The 24,411-nt window shown below is 38.6% G+C and overlaps 1 protein-coding gene across 1 annotated transcript in view; it reads right to left on the bottom strand.

The window, feature by feature from the left end:
* Grx3 (Glutaredoxin 3) overlaps window positions 1-24,411 on the bottom strand; it is a 238,271-nt gene that overhangs the window by 107,065 nt on the left and 106,795 nt on the right. The window contains exon 5 of the mRNA XM_090373419.1: window positions 3,073-3,160. Within this exon, the coding sequence (XP_090229545.1) occupies window positions 3,073-3,160 (88 nt within the window). The remainder of the gene's footprint in view (window positions 1-3,072; window positions 3,161-24,411) is intronic.

Below are 24,411 nucleotides of genomic sequence, written 5' to 3'. Positions count from 1 at the left end.
ACAGTGTGCTTTAAAGAGGGGTGGGAGATTGTTGGTTAATCAGGCAAGGCAGTTAAGCAGTCAGTTAACAGGGCTTCTAAACTACTTGACTTTTTATTATTTTATTTTTATTTGTTTTTTTTTTTTTTTTTTTGCAAAATAAAAATTTCTGTTCTGTTCCCCATATTCTCTTTTTCAAAAAAAGAAAAGGAAAAAAAAAATGATTTTTTTTCTCCCTCTATCCCAAGATTTAAGGAAATATAGGATTTCTGAGGAATACTTTCTAAAGGTAATTTTTTAAATTCATTTTAAATGGTTTTTGAAGTGAACCTATTTAATTTTATACTACAGGAAATCGGAAATAATGTTTGACCTAAAAAAAGCATGTGGAGTGAGGAATAAGTGGTAATAATATATGTATGAGCTTCCCTAATAATAATGAAAAAAAAAAATTGCGAATAACACTAATCGACAATTTTTTTTTCATCATACCTCTGGGTTGAAAGTTGGTTTTTCTGAACAAAATTAATGTCCTGATTATGAAAATATAAATCTTTTACTTCTGTCACGTCTACATCAAAAGATGTACGCATTTTTTTAAATTCCTTGTTTTTATACAATATCAGCATACATAGCTGTAATCATTACACATATATGTTACTTAGAAATGTTTCCCACTCAATGATTTCCTTTTATACTCCAGACTGCTTTCCAGTTTAAGGAACCAACAGTAATCTCCCATCATAAGTCCCAGTGACCTTGGTATCGTTTTTCCCTTGCAGATATGTCCTGGTGGAAGAGCTCTCCTTGTTCATCACTTACATCTGCTAAGTTTTCAGGAAAGAAATCCAGATGGGAATGAAGGAAATGCATTTTCAATAACATTCGGCACTCCATGTTCTTATAACATTTCAGCAAGTTTGTCACCAGTTGCTCATAGTTCTCTTCTTTTCTCTTTCCGAGGAATCCCTGTACCACAGCCTTGAAAGATCTCCATGCAGCCAGTTCAACATCATTCGGGTTTCTTTGAAATTCACCTTTTAGAAGCTTTCTTATTTCAGGACCTATGAAAATTCCTTCCTTCAGCTTTGTATGAGATAAATTTGGAAACATTTTCAGTAAATATGCAAATCCTTTGCTTTCTTTATCTAGTGCCTTGGTGAAATTCTTAATCAGTCCAAGCTTGATGTGTAAAGGGGGAAGTATCTATCTATCCCCCCCCTCCCTCTCCCTCTCTCTCTCTCTCTCTCTCTATTGGGTTGCAAGGTAGTGAAACCACCTTGCAACCCAACAAGCAGTCCAAGCCCTCTGAAATCACCACAAAAATTTTAACCATAGTCATTGTAACGTATGGCAGCAAGAATCTGGGACATACTATCGTAAGTTTCTTTCAGACCAACAGCATGAACAACAGGAATTAATGGTAAAGTATTTCCATTATGAAACAATACTGATTTCAAACTTAGCTTTGAAGCATCAATGAACAAATGCCATTCAGAGGTACTGTGATCAATGTTCAGTTTGTGCATAAGACCAACAATGTATTTGCACACACACATTGTTTTCCATTGCAAAATATCTTTAAAAACTCTTCATTTCACTTACGGTATATTGTACTGTTCGTACCTTTGCAATTAAGTTCCACTGTTGTAGCCTGGATCCGAGTAATCCAGCCTTCTCTTTGGGTAAGCCCAAGTCACTGATCAAGTCACTTAATTCTTTTTCAATGTAGTCTGAGGCCTTTTCTTTTTCTGGCTTGTAGTCCAAATCATGTGAAGTACATTGGTTCCGCAACATCTGGTAAAACAATTTCTTCTGTATCTTCATCCCTACTTCCAATACCCCAAAATTTTGGTGGCACGGGTACTGGTAGTTCTTTACCATGTGCTACTGGCCTAATTGCTGATGGGATATTTGGATATTTGATGCAGTGCTTGCTCTTTTTGGAAATACCTTTTATTTCTGTCATGCAGAAATATCAGTCATCGAAATGATTCTTGGGCTCGCACCACACCACAGGGATGGCAAAGGGTAATGCTCTCAGCTTGCCATATTTGTTATTTGGTTTTTAGGAGCATTAGCAACTAAGGCCATATTGCTCCGGGGATATGCAGTGGTCATTACCTGACCTTTCCGCATCCCCCGTATTTGGTGGTTATGCACTACAGCTCCCTCCCACCTGGCTACGGAGGCGCCATTGCTTGCCACATAACCACAGCCTTAAGTTCTTTATACAAGTAATATAACAGATATGTGGAGCCCAATTTTTTTCTTGGTCACCGATAGGACCATAATCTGACAGATTATGGTCCATTTCCCTCAACATGAATTGTTGAGGAGGCTTCCATCCTGCAGTGGGTTGATAATGGCTGCTTCTTCCTCCCAGTGTTTTTGGGGTTAAGTGTCCACAAACATAGCAGAAGTTGTCTGGGTGATTGATACAAGTTCTGTGCTTTGTCTTCACCATTTTAACAATGCATTAACCTAAAAACAGTAAAAGCAATTGGTAAATTTGAAAAGAAGTTGAATTATTGTAGCACAGTTTATCATACACTATATATTGAACAGCTGAATGGTGTAATAAAATTAATAAAAATACTGACTTGTCTGGAAGAGTACATCAAAATATACTATATTGCAAGTAATGATGTAATTGTTTAACTTTTAGCCCAATAAACAAAACCAACCAAAAGTTAATAAGTTTAAAAATTGTATTTCAAACAGTAATGATATCTTCGTATAGAATCCAGTTATTTATCTATCTATATCTTAGAACTGAGATGTGATAAGAAATGTTTATGATTGATTTTTAATTCTATACATAAAACATGACCAGAAACAACCAATGATTTAATGGAGGTAAAAATCATGTTGAGTAGTGTAATTAAATCTCATATAAAATAAAACCAAAACTGTAAGACCTTTATACATTATTCACAGAATCTTTATTCACAGAATCTCTGCAAGTGATTCTGTGAAAAAAAAGAAAGAGTCCTTTTTAACTGAGCTTACTTCTGTCATATAACCATGCAGGCATGCTTGGACAGAAATTGCAAGGAGAGAGTGTTCACCAGTAGGATATGGAATACTTACCACATTTAGGATCCTCAGGTGTTCCTTTCATAAAAAGCATACATGGTGCTTTATTGATCAAAGCATTCAGCTTACTATCGAGATCATCCTACATTAATATAAAAAGCAAACGTATACCATTTTAATATAACATAAACCAGCAATGGAGAACCAAAGGCATGCATACCAGTAGCAGAAAGCATAAGAAAATATACTGGCATGTGGCAACCAATCAGGTCATTAATTTATTCATCCACTTTTTATTTAAAGAGCTATCTGTTTTAAGGTCTAACAACCACATCTAATGGAAAAATCTGTAATGTTATTGTGCACAAAATTATACAGCAAGAAAGTTTTCATTAAAAACTTTCAAGTACTGTTAGATTTTTATAATTGCATACCTCACTAAATTTAGACAGTTTTTTCCCTATACTACGCAAAAACTTACATCTTTCTTTCAGCTTATTTTGGCATGCAGGCCAGTAAAGGTTCACCACTACTGCCATAGACATTGCAGTGATTATAACTGTAGCCTGGTACTATAGCTACCTGAATCTCCAAAGAGTTTCAGAAAACTCAATAAAACTTCCAGAATGTGAATATTCATTCAGAGTCTGGAAGTGTCCATGAGTTATTCAGAGTGAAAGTTCTGGAAATGCTGCTTAGAATAGGGGTGATTGAATATGAAAAAAATAAATAAATAAACTGATGTAACAAATGGTAGCAGACCTGCTGCCAGGTTAGAAGGAAAGTTCAACAACACTACCATTACATAGTATATATGTTTTTTATAGTATGTGTGTATGAACATATTTCTCACTAAAAAAAAATGGAAAACCACTTCATGGCTATGTTAGTTATACATTATAGTTTTTTTTTTTTTAATATACAAAATTTATGATTGCTATTAAAATAAATAGCAATAAAGAGTAGCAATCTATAGAAATAAATTGTGATACATTATTTCTAGTAGTAGTGGTGACAAATGATGCAAAAAAGATGAAAAAAGCTTATAGGGCATCAGCCAAAAAAATCCATTTCACCTGCCCAACTCCCTCTAACAATTTATCTAGTTCTACACAAAATTTATCCAACCTATCCATGTCTAAACTACATAATACTTTGTTGTTACAACAATCAATGACACTCTGACTAAAGGTTTGTTTGTTGTTTGGTTTTTTTTTTAGGAGCATTAGCAACTAAGGCCATATTGCTCTGGGATATGCAGTGGTCATTCCCGACCTTTCCACATCCTCTCTATTTGGTGGTGACGGGCTTGAACCCTGGTCTAATCAAGAAGCGTGTGCTGCGCACTGCTGCTCCTTCCCACCTGGCTACCGAGGCGCCTCTGACTAAAGGCAAATTTCCACACACCTGACCAGCAATCATCTTTCCCCAATTTCAATTTATGATCCCTATGCATGTAATCTGAATAAGAGGAAGGATTTCATTGGCAATGAGCTTACTCAATCCATTCAAAATCTTAAACACCTCAATCAGATCTCCTCACAGCTACCCAGTCTCCAGATGTCTGCAATTTGCAAAACCGAAGCCTTTTCTAATAAGAGCACTGTCTTGCTCCCCCTCACAAATCTTGTTGCTCTCCTCTGCTGAAACGCCAGACAGTGACCAAAGGCGTGAGGATTTCTTGGATTTTCCGGCTTCAAACACCATGGATCTTATACTGCTTATACTGCAAATAATACTAGTTGTTTTCTGATGAAAACAACTAGTATTATTCATATAACCCTGTTAGTTATAGTTGTTTTAACTATTGCTCATTTTTTCAATGCATTTACGAGCAGTACGATTGTTACAGCATCAGCAATTCTATTGTTGCAGATTGTGATATTGCAATGCCTCAAAATACCAAAAATTGGGATAAATTTGTTGATCAAAACAGCTGGATACATGCTATTTGTGAGGAGAAATGTGAATTTCACCTTAGATTAAACACATAATTTGCATATAAGTAAAGTGACCAGAAGTCCCAGATTATGCAGGACAGTCCCGGATTTCAGTCGTTTGCCCCGCATTGCAAACTGTATCGGAAAATGTCCCGGATTGGACATGTAGCCTCCATACGTAATGATAAACATAATGCAAATCATCAGTTGCATTATGTTTGCCAGGAACCAATGGTACAACGGAACGAGTTTTCTCGATAGTAAATATGAAATACGCTGTGGACGTCAACAAAAATGAAGCTGACTGTAGAAATGCTGAAAGCAATTCTACAAGTTAAGTGCAATTTTGATAATTCTTGTTAATAATTTTACAAATAAATAGCAAATAATGAAGAATTATTAAGAAAAAAAAAAACTCACTTTGCGGAAAAATATATTTAATTATATTATTTAATCTCTCTTGTTGGCAGAGAAGAAAAATACATGGGATACATATAAAAGTAGTATGTATTTTTATTATTATTATTTCAAAGAAAAAAAACCTAACCTTTTTTCACTAAACAAAAATGAAAATCGATTAAAAACATGACCCCTCTAATAAGTGATTTTTTCCCTTCTAATTATAATTATTTTTCTCAGCTCACATCCTTCACGCAACCTTCTGTTCATTACGTAGCGTAACATGAAGAGTACCGTATACTGAATTTCAGCCTCTGTGTGGGAAAAAAAAAGAGATATATATATATATACATATATATATATATACACACACACACAGGGTGATTCACTACCAGTGCGACAAACTTGCAGAAGGTGTAGGGGGCACAAAGACGAATCAGAATCACATAGCATTGCAGGGTCCGAAATGCCTTCGTCATGCGGGAGATCGCGTGAACAAAGAAGCAAAGTAAAAGAACAGAAACAGAAACTCGTTAGTGTAACAGAAATCATTTTAATGACAAGTTTTACATTGGCAAAAAGCCATGCTACAGAAGGTGTTCGAACGTTCGACCAGAAGCAGTCACATAGGCTTCACAATGCCGCCGCATGCAATCCCTAACGTTCTGGAAGATTCCTGGCGTGTCTCGAATCTCCCCGGCAGCTACAGAGATGCAAGCAACGAGGTCTTCAACTGATTCAACAAGGGTCTCATACACCAATGTCTTCATTTGACCCCAGCAGAAGAAGTCCAGGCATGATAGGTCCGGTGATCTAGCAGGCCAATGAACCGGACCACGACGACCTATCCAATGCTGTCCAAATGTAGTGTTAAGGTGTTGGTGGACATCATTGGTGTAATGTGGGGGAGCCCCATCATGCTGGAACTGCATTTGACAGTGCACGACTGAGGAACACGTGCTTTTTCAATAAGTTCGGGCAGGACTTGCTGTAGAAGGATCAAGTATGCCCTACCATCCAGACGAGGGGGGTAGAAGGTATGGTCCAATGAGGTGGTCTCCAACAATGCCGGCCCAAACATTGACAGAGAAACAGTGTTGAGTTGAATATGTTCGCATACCATGGGGGTTCTCCAAAGCCCACAAATGGGCATTATGTTGATTGAAGGTTCCCTCTCTTGTGAAACTTGCCTCATCCGTGAACAATACGGATGCAGCAAATGCGCTGTCTGCCGCACTCTGTTGCAAAAGTAGCAAAAGTCCTCCAGAGTGGATAATCCGCATTATGAATTTGTATACAATGATTGGATGTGTTGCAGATGGTATGAACTCATTTGGTTTGTTGACAGTATCCTCTATACAGTGGATTGGGAAATACCCAATCGTTGGCCTATTGCTCGAGTACTCATACTTGGATTGCCTTCTGCAAGACGTAGGACATTCTCCTCATTGTCTGGCGTTCTCGTCGTTCGCTCTCGATTCATGGTACCTCTCGTAAAACAACCAGTCTCACATAACCTTCTGTGCACACGTGCGAAAATCGTATGATGAGGAGCACGCCTGTGCGGGAAACGTTCCTGGTACAAGCGCAGAGTGGTGCACCCATTACAGTTTGCAGTTCCATACGCGAGGTGCATGTCGGCCAGATCAACGTTTGAATACTCGTCCATCCTACTGCCTCGGGAACCAGTTCGCAAATGCTGACTTCCAGCGGGATCGCTGTTCACGCGACCTCCCGTTCAACGTCCTCTACCGCATGACGAAGGCATTTCTGACCCTGCAATGCTATGTGATTCCGATTCGTCTTTGTGCCCTCTACACCTCTTGCAAGTTTGTTGCACTGGTAGTGAATCACCCTGTGTGTGTGTGTGTGTGTGTGTGTGTGTGTGTGTGTGTGTGTGTGTGTGTGTGTGTGTGTGTATTTTTTTTATTTCAAAGTTTAGTTCAAAGTTTATAAGTTTAGTTCAACGAAGTCAATTTAATTTGTATTTTGTATGTGAATATTTTTTATATATAAAAAATGTGTATATTGTTTCTACGGGGGGGGTTAATAAATCCCCTCCTAGATGTCCAGTAAAGTGACCAGATCCTGGAATGCTCAGGATCTGGTCACTTTACATATAAGCATACTTTTCTCTTTGTGTGTGACTGTTTTCCTGCCAAAATGGGAAAACATTGCATCTTGGGTTTTAATTTCTACGACAGTAAAAAATACCTTAAATTACTCCCCTGGATATAAGGAACATTATAATTATAGGAAAATGACCAGCAAGGACCAAAACTCAAGGGAAAAAAACTGAAAAATCAAAAAATATCAATAGCAATTCTGACTTGAAGGACCTAACACCTGATTGTGAGATAGCGGTGCTTATAGAAAGAACCCTAAACAATGAAGAAACTAGAAACGGCGACTTAGAAGCTGGGCACCTTGGTGTAAAAAGGGCTAGAAAACGCAAACACCATACAGAAAATCCCTAACTTTAACCATAGGCCCTGCCACCTTTAACAGGTGGCAGGGCCTGCCAGAGTACTATTAAAAATCTACTGGGTGTCTGACCTGCCTCTTCAGGGCAAAGTGTGGACAACGTTGGGTACAACACTACACAACATTTCACTCCCCCATAACACCTTTAAAATCTCTGGCCTTCACAGTGTTCTATGTCTTACATACAAAGAATACAACACAGAGATGTCGGGAAACCCCTGGTGCAGTCAGACAATTAACACACTTTACACGTTGCTCTCCTCTGTAGCTGTTTCAACAGATCCACATCCTTTCTTAAAATAAGGCTTCCAGACTTGTATACAGTATGCAAGATGTGGCCTAAGCATTGCCTTATATGATGATAATCACCTTGTCCCTCCAGGGATTTTGCTGTTAAAAATTTTGCTGTATTGCTGTATATCATTGACAAAGTGACATGAACTATCTTGGTAGCCTGTCTGCACTATTCAGAGAAATTCATACTGGACTGCATCATCACACCAAGTCTTTTTCATTATCCATTGCTCTGAGTGCAGTGCCATACAGTCAGTACATTAGTAAAAAAAAAAAGTAAACCGCAGCCATTATCAACCCACTGCAGGATGGAAGCCTCCTCAACAATTCATGCTGAGGAAAATGGACCATAATCTGCCACACTAGTCCAGTGCGGGTTGGCAGATCGACCGTATTTAGCAGTCAGGGGCTTGAACCCCGGTCTACTCAAAGAGCAGGTGCTACTGCACTCCCGCTCCTGACCACTCGGCTACGGAGGCACATTAATCTGGGATTAATGTTTCCTACATAAAGTACCTTACAACTGTCAATAATAAACTTCAATTGCCACTTCTCAGCCCACCTTTGTCTAAATCTAGCAGTGGCATACCCTGATTACTATGATTAACTACCCTGAAAATATAGCCTCATTTGCCTTCATTAATAGTGATACATATAGAAAACAACAACTGGCCCAGCTCTGAATCCTTGAGGGACTCTGCTAATAACTTGAGTGCAAGAAGACCAATGCCAATGATAGTATTCGCCACTCTGTGTTCTCCCACTCCACCTTACCTTTATCTATAGTAGAAACTTACTATTAATGCCACACTACTCCAATTTGTATACAGTATTTTATATGTAACAGTATCGAAAGCTTTTCAGAAAACTAAGTATACGATGCCAAAATTATTTTTTGCATCCAATTCCTTTGTAAATGTAATCCGCTTATTGGTATTTCTGGCGCAAGGGCTACTAGGGCCATATTGTGCCTATCAAGGGTATGGAGTTCAGATATTGTGATTATAAAATCACAATCCACCAATGATGCGATCATATAGCTGTATCTATTCGAGGAAGCAGAAAAATTCTAGAAGATTTGCATTATTGCCTATAATATGACGAAGTGTTAAAGGTTCTTGAAGATTTCGTAGAATACTGAATGAGGCTTTTCTGGCAGCAGTATATAATGTACAATCAATGAGAATGTGTTTAATTGTGAGAAAATAGTTGCAGTGAGTACACTTCGGAGGATCGCCTCCTGTGAGTAGATAAAGATGGGTGAGGTGACTGTGACCAATTATTCACGCTCTGGACAGGAGGACTTCTTCCCTTCTGTTTACACGGAAACTGGAGGCCCATAACTGTGGTTCAGATTTTATTTGCAGGAGCTTGTTCTGCAGTTGAGCTTGCCATAGAAGTGTCCGCTGTTCCTTACAGACATGTCTTATATAGGATCTATAGTCAATATATGGAACGTAGTAATTTGTCGATGCTATGTTGGATGATTGTTTTGCTGTATAATCCGCTTTTTCATTCCCTGATATCCCCATGTGGCCTGGGATCCAACAAAAGATGACTACTTGCTGGTGTTGTTGGATATGCATCAGCCAAGATTTTATTGTTGCTATTACAGGATGTGTTGGCAAGGAGGAATTTTGCAAGGCTATAAAGTGCACTCTGTGAGTCTGTGTATATCACAGTTTTTTGGATGGACAGATGGAGGATATTTTCTAAGGCAAGGTTGATGGCACATAATTCTGCTGTGTAACTGCTGCATTCAGTGGGCAAGGAAACAGAGATGGTGTTATAGGGAAAAACGGCTGCAGCCCCGACTCCACTTTCAGACTTTGATCCATCAGTGTATACTTTTGTAAAATGTGGATAATTTTGGATTATCCACATTTTACAGTATTGAGTTGTTGTATATTGATATTAGCAAGCGAATGTTTTCCCCAGTTTAGGAAATAGCTGTCACAGGATGGTTTAATAGAAGACCATGGAGGATCTGCACTTTTTGAATCTTGCAGGACTTTGTCAAGATGTATATTCCATGTTTGCGATAATGCCTGCAATCTGATGCCAGTAGGTTGAACTGCTCTATTGTTTCTATAGTGCATAGAGAACTGTGGATCATTAAGTATTAGCCTAATGGGGCTAATACTTAATGATCGAATTTTGGCCGAATAGTTTAGGAGTAACATCTTTCTCCTTACTCTGAGAGGAGGTTCATGGGTTTCAGTATAAAAACTTTGTACTGGCAATGTTCTATAAGCGCCTACAACAATCCTGAGGGCAGAATGTTGAATGGGGCAAGACGTGCTAACATGCTTTCCCTAGCAGAATCATACACCACGGCCCCATAATCAAGGCGAGATCTGACTAGGGCTCTATATAAGTGAAGGCGCCTCCGTAGCCAGGTGGGAAGGAGCAGCAGTGCATAGCACATGCTTCTTGATTAGCCCGGGGTTCGAGCCCGTCACCACCAAATACGGAGGATGTGGAAAGGTCAGGGAATGACCACCGCATACCCGGAGCAATATGACCTTAGTTGCTAATGCTCCTAAAAACCAAATAACAAACAAACATATAAGTGAAGTAAGGTGCAATGATCTGCACCCCACGATGTAGAAGAAATAACTCTTAGTTAAGTTCATTTTTTTCTGGCAAACAGTCTGTATATGTTTAATGTGTTCTGTAAAGTTCAATTTATTGTCAAAAATCACACCAAGAAGCCGAAACCAACCTGTCGCTGTTCACAACAGCAACAGGTTGGTTTCTTAAGTGTATTTCAGGATCTGGGTGCATCTTTCGTTTGTTACAAAAATGAATGACACTAGATTTCTGATAAGACAGTCAGTAACCATTCTGTGTCATCCATAGTTCGATATTACTGATTGATGTTTGAAGTTGCCTCTCAATAAAACTCATGTTTTGTGAACTGCAGGAGACTGTCAGGTCATCAGCATATAGGTATGAATTCACTGTATTGGGAATAATTTTAGCCAACTGGTTTATTCTTATTGCAAACAAAGTTGCACTAAGAACAGAGCCGTGAGGAAATCCTTGTATATACTTTGTATGTTTTGGAAAGGACTTGCCGATAGCGAACTTCAAAGGTCCTCTCCTGTAGGAAATTCTGTATGAAGTAAGGTAAGTGACCTCTCAGATCCAGGGAATGAAGATCTCTCAAGATGCCAAAATGCCAAGTGGTGTCAAAGGCTTTCTCTATATCGAGACATGCCATGACAAGATGCTTATTTTAAATAAATGCATTCCTAATATTTGTTTCTGCTTTGATCATAAGATCCAGTGATGATCGGTTTTTCCTGAAACCAAATTGATTATCACATATCATGTTTTGGGAATCAAGGTACCATGCTAATCTACGGTGTATTATTTTTTCTAGGGTTTTACTTAAGCAGCTGGTGAGAGAAATGGGTCTATAATTATTAGACGCTTTGATCATAAGATCCAGTGATGATCGGTTTTTCCTGAAACCAAATTGATTATCACATGTCATGTTTTGGGAATCAAGGTACCATGCTAATCTACGGTGTATTATTTTTTCTAGGGTTTTACTTAAGCAGCTGGTGAGAGAAATGGGTCTATAATTATTAGGCATAGAGAGAGAGAGATCTTTCCCTAGTTTGGGTATTGCCAGTACAAAAGAGTGAGGCCAGGAACTGGGGAATGAATGTTCCATGAAGATGCAATTATAGAATGTCAGAAGCGAAGATAGCGATTTATTATCTAGACGATGTAGCATTGTATTGTATATTCCATCAGGGCCAACAGCGCTGTTCCTTGCAGTGGATAGAGCCTCTTGAAGTTCTAGCATACTGAGTGGTTGATTGTAGAAAGGATTTGGTTTTGAAATTCAGGTGGGATTTTTCGGCTGAAGTATTAATCTTTTGAAATGATGGTTCATATGCTGTTGATTGAGATAACTGTGAAAATACTGCGCCTAGGGCATCTGCAATCTCTGCAGGAGTAGACAGTTCCAGCCTGTTCCAGATGATAAGTGGAGAGGACAATGAGTGAAATTTGCCATTTAATTGCCTGATTTTTTTCCATATAATTCTTATGTCAGTATTTTTATTAATTTCAGTTGCGAATCAAATCCAACAGTCTTTTTTTGCTTTCTTCCTAATATGGCGGGCCTTAGCTCTAAGTTTTTTGTAGTTTATCAGGTTAGCAGTGGTAGGGTATTTGGGGAATAAATTCCACACACGGTTTTTTTCTTTTTTGCATTTCTACAGTCCTCATTCCACCAGTAGTTTCTGCTTTTATGGATGCTTGACTGTGATTGGGGAATGGCAATAGATGCAGCTACTAGGATCTGTTTTGTAATATGGTTGGCAGCTTTGTCAATTGGATGATATTCAATGGTCTGGTTGTCAAAGGATACATGGGAAGTGTACTTTATCCAATCTGCCTAGAAAATTTCCATTTTGTGCTGGTTTCTGAAGTTATGCAGAGTGAAGTTTGTATTTTACAGATTATTGGGTAGTGATCACTATTGAGTGGATCGTCCAGAGCAGTCCATTCAATACTAGGGAAGAGGATCGGAGAGCAGATGGATAGGTCTATTGCAGAGACTGATCCTGTTGGGAGATGGAAATAAGTTGGTGAGCCTGTATTTAATATGGTTAGATTTTGTCTGTCGACAAGCATTTCAATGATTTGTCCTTGGGCATCTGTGTTGGGAGATCCCCACAATGGATTATGTCCATTGAAGTCGCCCAATAAACAGAAAGGGGTTGGCAACTGCACAATGAGATCTTGAAGTTCTTGAAAGGTACAAGGATAACTGGGTGGCAAGTAGATAGAAACCAGTGTTAGGTTAATGCCAATCGCTATTCGCGTGGCAACAGCTTCAATGGCAGTTTGTAGCGGAATGTGTTTACAAGGGACTCTTGAGTCCACGAGTATGGCTACCCCTCCATGAGCATTAGCGGTTGTGGGTCTGTCTTGCCGAAAGAGAGTATAATTTTTTTATCGAGGGAGACAGTTGAGGTGTTAAATATGTCTCTTGTAAGCAGATTCCAATTGGATTATGGTTCATAATTATTTCGTGGATGTCAATATTGCTGCGAAAGCCTCTGCAGTTCCATTGTACAATGTTTTTCCATTGTTTGGATTTAAATGGAGTAGCTGCGTCTGCTTGCTTTTTGGAAATCTGTTTCAGGCGATCAGCTTTCATTTTCTCTCTCTTTGAAAAAAACAGGTCTAGTTTCTATTTCGTCTTCTGGATGGATTTCCAGAACGGTTTCATTTTCTTCTTGATTGCAAGCCTCATTTGTGTCCATAGCAGAAGATGATTCAGCATGCTGCTTATTAATAGGATCAGAATTTTCTTTTTGAGCAGGTCTTACAGAAGTTGCAGCAGCAACAGGTGGTATCGTGACTGGCGTGTTACTAGAACTGGCTGAAGTCTGTTGCTTTGAGGACTGTGGTACAGAAGAGAGTACAGATCGAGCCCATTCAGAAATAGAAATGCTTGGTGGTATTGATGTGTCAGTCTGAGCGGATATTGTATGAAATCTTTTGGTAGCATCAGCATATGTATGTTTTGGTATCAGTTGCTGTATTTGTTTCCTTGCTTCTGAAAATGAGACTTTTTTTTCCTACCTTGTACTTCTGAATTTTCTTTTCATATTTCCATTGGTCACATGTTTTAGAGAAGGCTGGGTGGTTGCCTTTGCAATTAGGGCAGAGTGAGGACTGTGATTTGCATTCAGCTTGGGCATGCTCCTTCGAGCCACAGTTAGGGCATATAGCATCACCTCGACAGACCGTTTGGGAGGGTCCAAATTTCTGACATTTATAACATCTTAATGGATTTGGAATATACGGGTGAATGCGGCAGTTCAGATACCCGGCTTTCACCGATGTAAGTAGGTTTGGTGAACTAAATGTCAGTATGATGCTTCGAGTTTGAATAAGTTTGCCATCTTTATTCAGCATAATTCTTTTCGTCTGTGTGACCTTCTGATCTTGCAATTCATTTACAATTTCCTCCTCTGAGACATTCATTAGGTCCCATTCTGAGATGACACCATTAGAGGTATTGAGTGTAGCATGTGGTGACACCTTGACTGAAATTCCACCAAATGTGGAGAGTTTCAGAAGGGACTCAGAGTGTTTGGAGCTGATGGTCTCAACCAGTAGGTCACCAGATTTAAGACATCTCACCATTTTTGGGGAACCTGCTACACTTTCCAGACATTTCTGTATGAGAAATGGAGATAGATTGCCTATGGCCTGATTTGTTGAAGAATGCAAGATCAGGAAAGTTTGATGTTCTATTCTGCAGGCGTCCATCTTCAGTCTCTTTCTGGTGTTTGTGTCATCATCGGGATGGTGAAAATCCACTGAATTAGGATTTGCTGTCTGGATCGGGGAGAAGTTGTCGAAATCCATGTTTTGCTCCTTTTGGCCCTGGGGGTTTGCTTTACCACCCAGGTTTCCGGCCCCGCCACGGGGAGGCAGGAGCAATGCCTCGAGGTGACCAAGCGGCTGAGTTAGTAAGTTAGTACTAATAGAAAAAGGAAACAGAAAGATGGTTTTCCTTTCTGGGCTTCTGCCTACTTCTTGTAGTGCGAGAGAGCTACTCTAATATATAAATTAAGAAAATGGTGTTTGAAACTAAAAATATGAACTGATTGCTTAAATTCTCTTTTTAGAAAACGCTTTCAGAGACGCACTATAACTGCTTGGCTATGGCACCCGGGGCCTGTGTCACAGTATCAAATCAGACTGGTCAGACAAGATCACCCCTTACTAAATCATGTTGCATCTATATTAATCTTTACAAAAGTAAAAACCTTTGATAGTAGTTGGTTCTTTAAGTAAACCCACATTAATACACTATAAACGCCACTGCCACCCCCATAGTTCTTTTTTTATTTCTTAATGCATGAATATACACTCCTGATAATCATGTCAAGAATGTTACTCTCTCGTTGCCTCTCTAATATGCTACTGTAGAAAACAGTCATCCAATAAATCCAAAAGTCTTGTTACTGTGTGAGTGACCAAATCACAAGGTGCAGTCAATGTTTAGAAAGTTAAAAATCACCACATTTCGATTTACTGGCCCACTATTTCTCTGTAGAGTTGTTCATTGTACTGATCATAGTCATTAGGTCTATAACACATTCCTTCTCATCTCATTTTTGCTAACCCAGTGCTTATGTCTCACCAAACTGATTGAATATTGCACAAGGAAAACAAAAATGAGAGGAGTTTGTTATAAACCTATTACTCTGATCAGTTCAACGTGAACAGGAGGTGATTCCATGGTGGTAAAATCTGCAGAATGCTCTTCGAACCATGTTCTAGTCACCACGGCTCTGTGGGGGAGGTGCATTGTCCTGCTGGAAGAGTCCACTGCCCTGTAGATGCATGATGACCACGAAGGGATGCAGATGGGCTGCAAGGATGGACACAACCTGGACCATTCAGAGATGCATCTAGACATACCAGAGGTCCCAACGTGTGCCAGTTGAACATGCCTCAGACCATTACCAACCGTCCACCTGCCTGAACAGTTCCTTGTTGACATGACAGGTGTATTAGCTTCGTGTGGTTTCCACCAAATACACATCCACTTAAAATAACTGGAAACGGGACTCATCAGAGGCCCAGGAGACCCCGTCTCCAATCATCCAAGGTTCAGTGCTGATGTTCTTTCGACCAATTGAGACAGAGTCCTGTGTCGTGGTGTTAGCAATGGGACTCTGGTGATTCAGCAGCTTCCATAACCTATTGCAGCTAATGATTGCCTAATGGTCTCAGTGGGGCACCTCCCTCACTGAAGTTGGCAGTGATTTGTGCCAAGCTCCGGTTGGCTGAAACAATGTGAGACAGACAAAAACTGCCACATTCATCTGCCACCTTTCTCTGCCCATGATGAGATGTTATTCTGGAAATGGCATATTCCCGATACACTCTTGATATTGTTGAATGGGGATAGTGCAATTTCTGTAACACCTCCGTGATAGTGATCCATGCATCAGACACCCACTATCGCCCTTCTTTCAAAGTCGGTTAACTCACAACGTTTATCCATACTGACATCAAATTACCGTCTATGTGAATGCAGTGATGCAGTGTACCTGTATACCTGCCAAGCGGCGAGTTCGTCCACCAGGAAGAGGGGTGACAGCTTCGCGTTGCCTAGGAATCAGGTATCCAATGAATTCTGTCCTTTCAGTGTACACTAGTGAGCAATCAAGTCACAAGGAAAGTTAATTAAGCTAAGGAAGATTATGAGAAATCTTTGGCAAATGATGCAAAGAAAAACAGGAGACTTCTTTACTTATGTCAACACTAGAAGAAAGAGAATGAATGGTTCAACTATTGATGATCCTGCTCAGGTTGCTGCCAAACTAAATAAGTACAGTAAGCACCGGTTATAGCAATCACATTTCCAAACTGAATTTTGATTCTAATAAATGGCGATTCTAAGAAGCAAAAAGAGACAAATATTATCCACAGGCTATAAAAATAGAGATATAAAGCACAAATTTATCGATAACAGACTGGCAATTTCTTCTTTTGTTAAAGCTGTAGTAACTACCCATTTATAATAGACTGTACAAACAAAAAGGCACAATAAACCGAAAACTGTTATATAAAGAAGCCAAAAAATATGGTATCTTCACCTTCAAAAGTTCAGCCCTCATCAAGCAGATCGTAAAACAGTCTAACAACCACGACAATCCTAGAGGTCCTATCTATAAAATAGACTGTGGGTGTGGGGAAAATACATAAAAGAATCATACAGACATCTACAATGCAGAATAAAAGAACACAAAAAAGATGTACAATATGGGAGAGTCCACAGCCCACCATGCTTTCCAGTGTGGTGACACTTGGAATTCCGCAAACAAGAGAATCCTTTCTACAGATAGGCAATAACAACAAAAGGCAATTCAAAGAAGCCTTTCTCATAAAAATATCTGGAGCCATCAATGGAAAACAGGGAGTCAAGTTCAACCCGCAATATTTTCATCTTTTAAAAAAGAAAATAGAAGAAGAAATGAGAAACCAAGAAAAGAAAATAGGCCACTTATCCAGAGGAGTAACCCACATGTAACCCCTTCCCAGGCCACCAGAACCAGCCTGAAAACCAACCCTGATGTCGAGGAGTGCAAAGGTCACCTCAGGATTTCACTACACGAAAGCCCTGGTTCTAGGATAGAAAATCAGAGTAGGAGAGCAAAGGTCACCTCAGGAGTCTCAACACAAGAACCCCGGATCAATGATAAAAATCCTGGCACAATTCTATTGGCCAATGGAATTTAATCCCTCACCTATAAAACTGCTGGCAGGCCTCTTGCCTGTATGCACATTAGTTTTCTGGGAGCATCGGCAAGAGGAGTCAGTCAGCAGGTAAGAATTTAATCTCTTTGTATTTACTTAACTTAAAAGCTGTTTATATTGTAACAATAATCCAAGCATAGAATTGTGTATTTTCAGATCATATATTGTAATTATAATATTCATAATATTGGTAATTGCAAGCATAATATTAATAATTGTAATAGTCATAATATTAACATTGTAATTGTAAGTGTAATATTGTAATTGTAATATTAACATTGTAACTGGAAGTGTAATATTGTAATTGTAATATTGGTAACTGTTCTCAAATTTGTAATCCTTTCTTCCTTAATATATGAAACGTGGTAATATATTTAGTAGTAATGTATATTTAGTAGTAGAGTGGTAATATATTTAGTAATAATCTTGACAGAAAACAACCACGTAACTTCCTTCCCTAACTACATCAAATTGTTCTTGTTTTATGGTTGTGACCTCTAGAAACGTGTCCTTCAGAAATGTGATTCAGAAAAAAAAATATCACAGAGGCATTCAAAATTGATTCTTATAACCGAAGATGTGATTCTAATAAACGATGAAAGTGTAGTGCATTTTACTGATTTGAATCAGTACTTTGAAATTTGATTCTCTAAAGCAGCTGATTCTAATAACCAGTGATCACTATAACTGGTGCTTAGTGTATTTTGCATCTACAATCACACATGAGGAATTCTTTAGTGAAGTGGATGTCAGAAGTTTATCAAATGCTAACACAGAGATAAATAATTTTGTAATAACTAAGAGAAGAGCAGAAGAGAAACAGTTGAAGTTAAACAAAAAAGGGCACCTGGGATGACTGGGATCTATCTAGTCATATTAAGAGAGGCAGCTAAGGAGGTAAATAAGTTGTTAGCCATAATTATGAGAGGAACTTTAGATTCAGGGGAAGTGTCCCTGCACAGACTGGAGATATGTGACACAATCTCCACATCACAAAGGGGGATTAAAGGGTGACATGAGCAATTACCTTAACTTCTGTTCCAGGGAAACACAGTCACTGGTTAAAGTAGTACTGCATGGCTTTGTGAAGGGAAAATCTTGTTCGACCAATTAGACTGAATACTGTGATGCAGTCACAAAGGAGCTGGATACAAAATATAGTTTTGATATCATATACTTGGATTTCAGGAAGACTTGATACTATTGCATGTAAAAGACTGCTGTACAAACTGGAGCAGTATGGCATTAAGGTCAAGTTACTGCTATGAATAAAGGGATGGTTGAGTGATAGAAGACAGAGTGGTTAACGATAGAAACTTCTCTTCATGGACTAATGTTATTAGTGGAGTCCCCCAGGGTTTGGCGCTAGGCCCATTGTTATTTTCTATATTTATTAACAATATTGTTGAAGCAGCTTAACGTCCAAATTTGCAGATGATACAAAGATGGCAGGGTGGTTAATTACAGTAATGGCAATATTCTACTGCAACAGAACCTAGAAAAATTAGGCAGATGTGCTGAGAAATGGCAATTGAAGTTTAACATTGACAAATGCAAAGTACTACACATGGGTGGAAGAAACACCAGAGTAACATACCAACTATCCTGAGTGTGGTACCACAGTTGGTACTACACTCAGGGTAGTGGATAATGAAAAAGACCTACAGGTAATTGTGCAGTCAGATATAAAGTTCTCTGAGTAGCGCAGAGAGGCTGCCAGGGCAGCTTATGAGATTTTGTCAAAGATATATGGGAATTTTGCTAGCAATGATAATTAGTTGTTGTTATTTGGTTTCTAGGAGCATTAGCAACTAAGGTCATATTGCTCTGGGGATATGCGGTGGTCATTCCCTGACCTTTCCGCATCCTCCGTATTTGGTGGTCACGGGCTCGAACCCCAGTCTAATCAAGAAGCGTGTGCTACGCACTGCTGCTGCTCCTGCCCACCTGACTACGGAGGCACCTCTAGCAAGGATAAGCAGGCAGTAATCCCAACATATAAGGCAATGGCACATCACGAGTATATACCAGTATATCATGAGTATCATGCAGCTCTGGGGGCCTCATTTTAGAAAGGGTGTGGAGCTGCTAGAATGAGTACAGAGAAGGGCAGCAGGATTGGTGAGGGGAAGAAAAGGGTGCTCTTACGAAAAAAAATTCAGTTCTGCAAACTGCTGTGTCTGAAAACTAAATACTTGCAAGGTAATTTGATTGAGATATTTAAGGCTTTGAATGGATTGGACAAGCTCAATACTTACGGGATTCTTTTTTTCTTTTTCTTTTTTTTGGTAGTTGTTGGCGCATCGGCTTCTGTGGCCATAATGCACCTCCCAAGGTTTTTGCAGTACTTTTGATCCAAGCCTGAGGCAGGATTCGAACCCACAACCTTTGGGTTGCCAGGAAGGCACTTTACCCAACCAGCCAGCGAGGTTGGCAGGATTCTTCCTCTTGCTGAGATAAAAAACAAGGGGCACAAATTCAAATTGAATAAGGATGGTCAGAATACATGTGCATATGTTTGCCTTTAGCCAGTGGGTAGTTGATTGCTGGAACAAACTTCCATCAGTCGTTATGGAAGTTGATAGCTTAAATAAATTCAAGGAAGAACTAGACAAACTACTGGGGGCATCATCATCATCATCATCAGCCATTTCCAATCCACTGCAGGATGAAGGCCTCTCCAGCAACTTTCCAGTTCCTTCTGTTTTGAGCACTGGCCATCCATTTACTACCCAGAAACTCATGAATTTAATCTATCCATCTCCACCTTTGTCTTCCAGGTTTTCTTCTAGCTCCTCTTGGGTACCATTCTGTTATTTTCTTAGTCCACCTGTCATCATGTCTTCGAGCTATGTGTCCTGCCCAAGACCATTTTAGTTCTTTAGTTTTGATAAGAATGTCCTTTACTTGAGTTTGCTGCCTAATCCATGTGTTTCTCTTCTTATCTAACAGTCTGATTCCCAATATAATTCGTTCCATTCTTCGCTGTGTAGTTCCCAGCTTCTCTTCCATTCTTTTGGCGAGTGCCCAAGTTTCACTTCCATAAGTCATGGTGGGGAGTATACATTGGTTCATTATTTTATGTTTCAGACAAACTGGGATATTGTTCTTCAGTATGTGACTATATTTCCTGAATGCTATCCATCCAAAATTTATTCTTCTCTTGACTTCCAGCCATTTATCATTATTACAGCTAATAACTTGTCCCAAATAAGTATATGACTCCACCTTTTCAATTAGTGCTCCTTCAATCATTATTTCCCTTTCTGTGGCATACTTGTTCATCATTACTTTTATTTTAGTCATATTCATCTTTAGTCCAAAATCCTTACTAACTGTGCATAACTGATTAAGATTTTCCTCTAATTCTTTGGGATCATGGCTTATAACCACAATGTCATCTGCAAATCGTAAATGGTTTAGGTACTCTCCGTTCACATTGACTCCTTTCTGCAACCAGTCTAATCTTCTGAAAGCTTCCTCAAGGGCAGCAGTAAACAGCTTCAGCGATATTGTGTCTCCCTGTCGAACTCCTTTCTCAATTTTAAATTTCCTACTGTCTTTGTCTAGTCTAATAAAGGAGGTAGCACTCTCATATATTTTCTTCAAAATCATAATATATGGGGTATCTATGCCTTGTCTTTCCAGTGCCCGAAATATTGCCTTATGCTCTATGGAGTCAAATGCCTTTTCATAATCCACAAATGCCAGGCATAATGGTGTTTTATATTCATTTGCTTTCTCCATTAGCTGTGATATTATGTGAAGGTGATCCATAGTTGAGAATCCTGTCCTAAAGCCAGCTTGCTCTTTCGGTTGATTCTCATCAAGTATTCTTTCTAATCTGTTAGTAATGACCCTTGTGAACAACTTGTAGATGTGGGATAACAAGCTAATTGGTCTATAATTTACAATTTCTGATTTATCTCCTTTCTTATGCAGCAAAACTATGATTGCATTATTCCACTGCTTAGGCGTCACACCTTTTCTAATGCACTTTGTGAAGATCCTTCCCAGTTTTTGTGTTATGAGTTAATGAATAGGTAAAACAGGAGGCGTCTTCTTGTTGGTTTTTTTTTTTTTTTTTTTTTGGCTGATGCTGTATAAGCTTTCCCTCTTACATCATTTGCCACTAGTAAAGCTAACCAGCTACTCTAACTGAAACAGAAGATTGACTTCTGTTTCAGGGAAAATATTGTTTCATTCATTTTGTTTCATTCTTTTCCAGACTCTTCTCATAATTAGTCTCACGAGCCTTTGTGACTCAATTACAGACTAGTGTATATCTATTGTAGGCATCTCTAATTTCTATAATTTATATGCAACCCATGCATTGATTTCTCTTCACTGCCACATCTCATCAGTTCATCTCACATCCATTTAAGTCTATGCCTTGAACTTTATCTCTTAATTGGTAATAAAAAGCCTAGTAACCTCTATGAAATATCTGTTAATGCTTCCCATTTAGAATTTGCTGGTGTTAAGTTCACAAGTTGGTCCCACTGCTTAGAGTTTAAAAACTGGCTGAGACCAGTTTTTAAATTCTTGTTTTTGTTTTTATAGAATCATCTTTATGGAAGCAAAAAGCCCTATCCCTTGTCTTTGACAGTAGCTACATCTTTAAGTAAATCCCACATAATACACTGTGATCAGTGCCACCTAGTAGGCCTTCATCTGCTGATTCTTAGTGCAGAGTCACTGGTGATGATCAGATCAAGTGTATTTTTTATCCTGTTACCTCTCTGACATGGAGTAGGAAACATTATCCAATAAATCCACAAAAGTCTTGCTACTATGTGAGTGACAAACCCACGAGGTCCAGTCAATATCTGAAAAGTTAAAGTTCCCCTTACAAACCATTCTGATTTCCTGGCCCACTATATATGTCTGTACAATTGTTCATTATACTCATCAGGCCTATAACACACTCATACCCTCATCTTTGTTTTCAGTCATTTTTGAATACCCATGTCCACTTGATGCTGTCTTAGATTTTATGTGCATCTTAACTAAGAGCATAATCACCCATCCTGTCCTATCTGCACATAATGTACTCTCCATATAAAAATTCTGAATTTGTTATATCTGAGTGACACCACATCTGATATCCCCACAACGTCTGTATTTGATGATTTAATTGGTTCTTCAAATTCATCAAATTTATTTACTATGCTCTTAGCTGTTGTAGTTGTTGTTGTTATTTGGTTTTTAGGAGCATTAGCAACTAAGGCCATATTGCTCCGGGATATGCGGTGGTCATTCTCTGACCTTTCCGAATCCATCATATTTGGTGGTGACGGGCTCAAACCCTGGTCTAATCAAGAAGCGTGTGCTATGCACTGCTGCTCCTTCCCACCTGGCTACAGAGACGCCTATGCTCTTAGCATTAGTGTACATAAAAGTATACACACTTGTTTTAACCTTAGTAATGCCTTATCACAGCCCATGTATTTACTTGTTCAAAAGAACCCACAATAGATCTTGAAATCCCCAACACCTTGCTTTCCAAGCTTCTATATGTTCTAACAGAAGCAGTGCAAGAATCACTTGCACCTCTGCCTACAGCTACTGTTAATCTATTAGTCCAGTGGTTTTCAACCGGGGCGCTGCAACAACATTCCAGGGGTGCCATGTAATTTGGGCTAAAGTTACTGAAACTTATTATTATTTTTTAATTTATGTTTATTTCATTATAAAAAGGTGTACAGTATCTTTTTAATTTTGTGGTGATCTATAATTAATGTTTACTTAGTAGCTCTATATAAAGAATAAAATTATTATGTACTCTGTGTGTGTGTATATATATATAATTATACATATATTTAAATATTGCTGAAATATTGGAAAACAGAATATTTCATAATAAAAATAAAAAGGAGGGTACAGCATACATCAGGGGCAGCAAAAAGCATATTCCTCTACATGATGCTTGAAATAAAAAAAGGTAAAGTGCAGCCATTATCAACCCACTGCAGGATGGAAGCCTCCTCAACAATTCATGCTGAGGAAAATGGACCATAATCTGCCACGCTGGTCCAGTGCGGGTTGGCAGATCGACCGTATTCAGCAGTCAGGGGTTTGAACCCCGGTCTACTCAAAGAGCGTGTGCTACTGCATCCCGCTCCTGACCACTCGGCTATGGAGATGCTTGAAATATAATCATATAAATTAGAATAAGGTTTAAAATAAAAATAAAATAATGCCAGCAGTACCTAATACATATATATATACATATATCCCAAGTATGTAAAATGCATAAAATGCATAGTTAATTAATAGCTCAATTATAATAAATATATCAAATTTAATATATATATATATATATATTAGGCAAAGAATTTATTTGTAAATATTATTTTTAAATTTTAATATAGAGATCAGCACCAATTAACGACACCTAAGTGACAGATTATGCATTACATCGGTCTATGTTGATATGTTCTAGATATGATAGTAAAATAAAAAATTTATCGGATATGCAATGAGGTAACAAGTTAAGTGAGATTAGGTACAGTCTGCGGAAAACCTGTGCATCAAAAACGCACAAGTTACGTGCAAAGTCCCAACGCCGGCACAGTAGCAAAAACCTAGAAGTAAAGTGAGAGTAGAACAAAATGAGATAGAATGTAAAGTAAAACTGTAAAAGGCAAAAAAAGGTAGTGGTAGTGACAAAAATAGAAATGTGATAGAGCAAAAAATGATAAAGCAAAAAATAAATATAAAAATAACATAATAAAGCAAAATTATAAAAATTATAAAATGTGTCAATTGTGGGTTAGTAGATATATTGAAAGGGAATTTATCTAGGGCTAACCCTCCCAATATATCGGCCCATAGTTATCTGTTTCTGTTGTCAACTGCCCGTAAAACTAGTTTCGAATATATATAAAAGATGGTATGATGGTAATAAAGTAATACCATAGAGAATCAAGAAATTTAGCCGTATTATAAAAATAAGATCATA

This window comes from Mastigoproctus giganteus, chromosome 5 (assembly GCF_048544385.1).
Source record: "Mastigoproctus giganteus isolate SK-2022 chromosome 5, ASM4854438v1, whole genome shotgun sequence".
NCBI classification, from domain to species: domain Eukaryota; kingdom Metazoa; phylum Arthropoda; class Arachnida; order Uropygi; family Thelyphonidae; genus Mastigoproctus; species Mastigoproctus giganteus.
The sequence above is the reverse complement of the archived record's forward strand: the minus strand, read 5'-3'. Positions and strand labels throughout refer to the sequence as shown.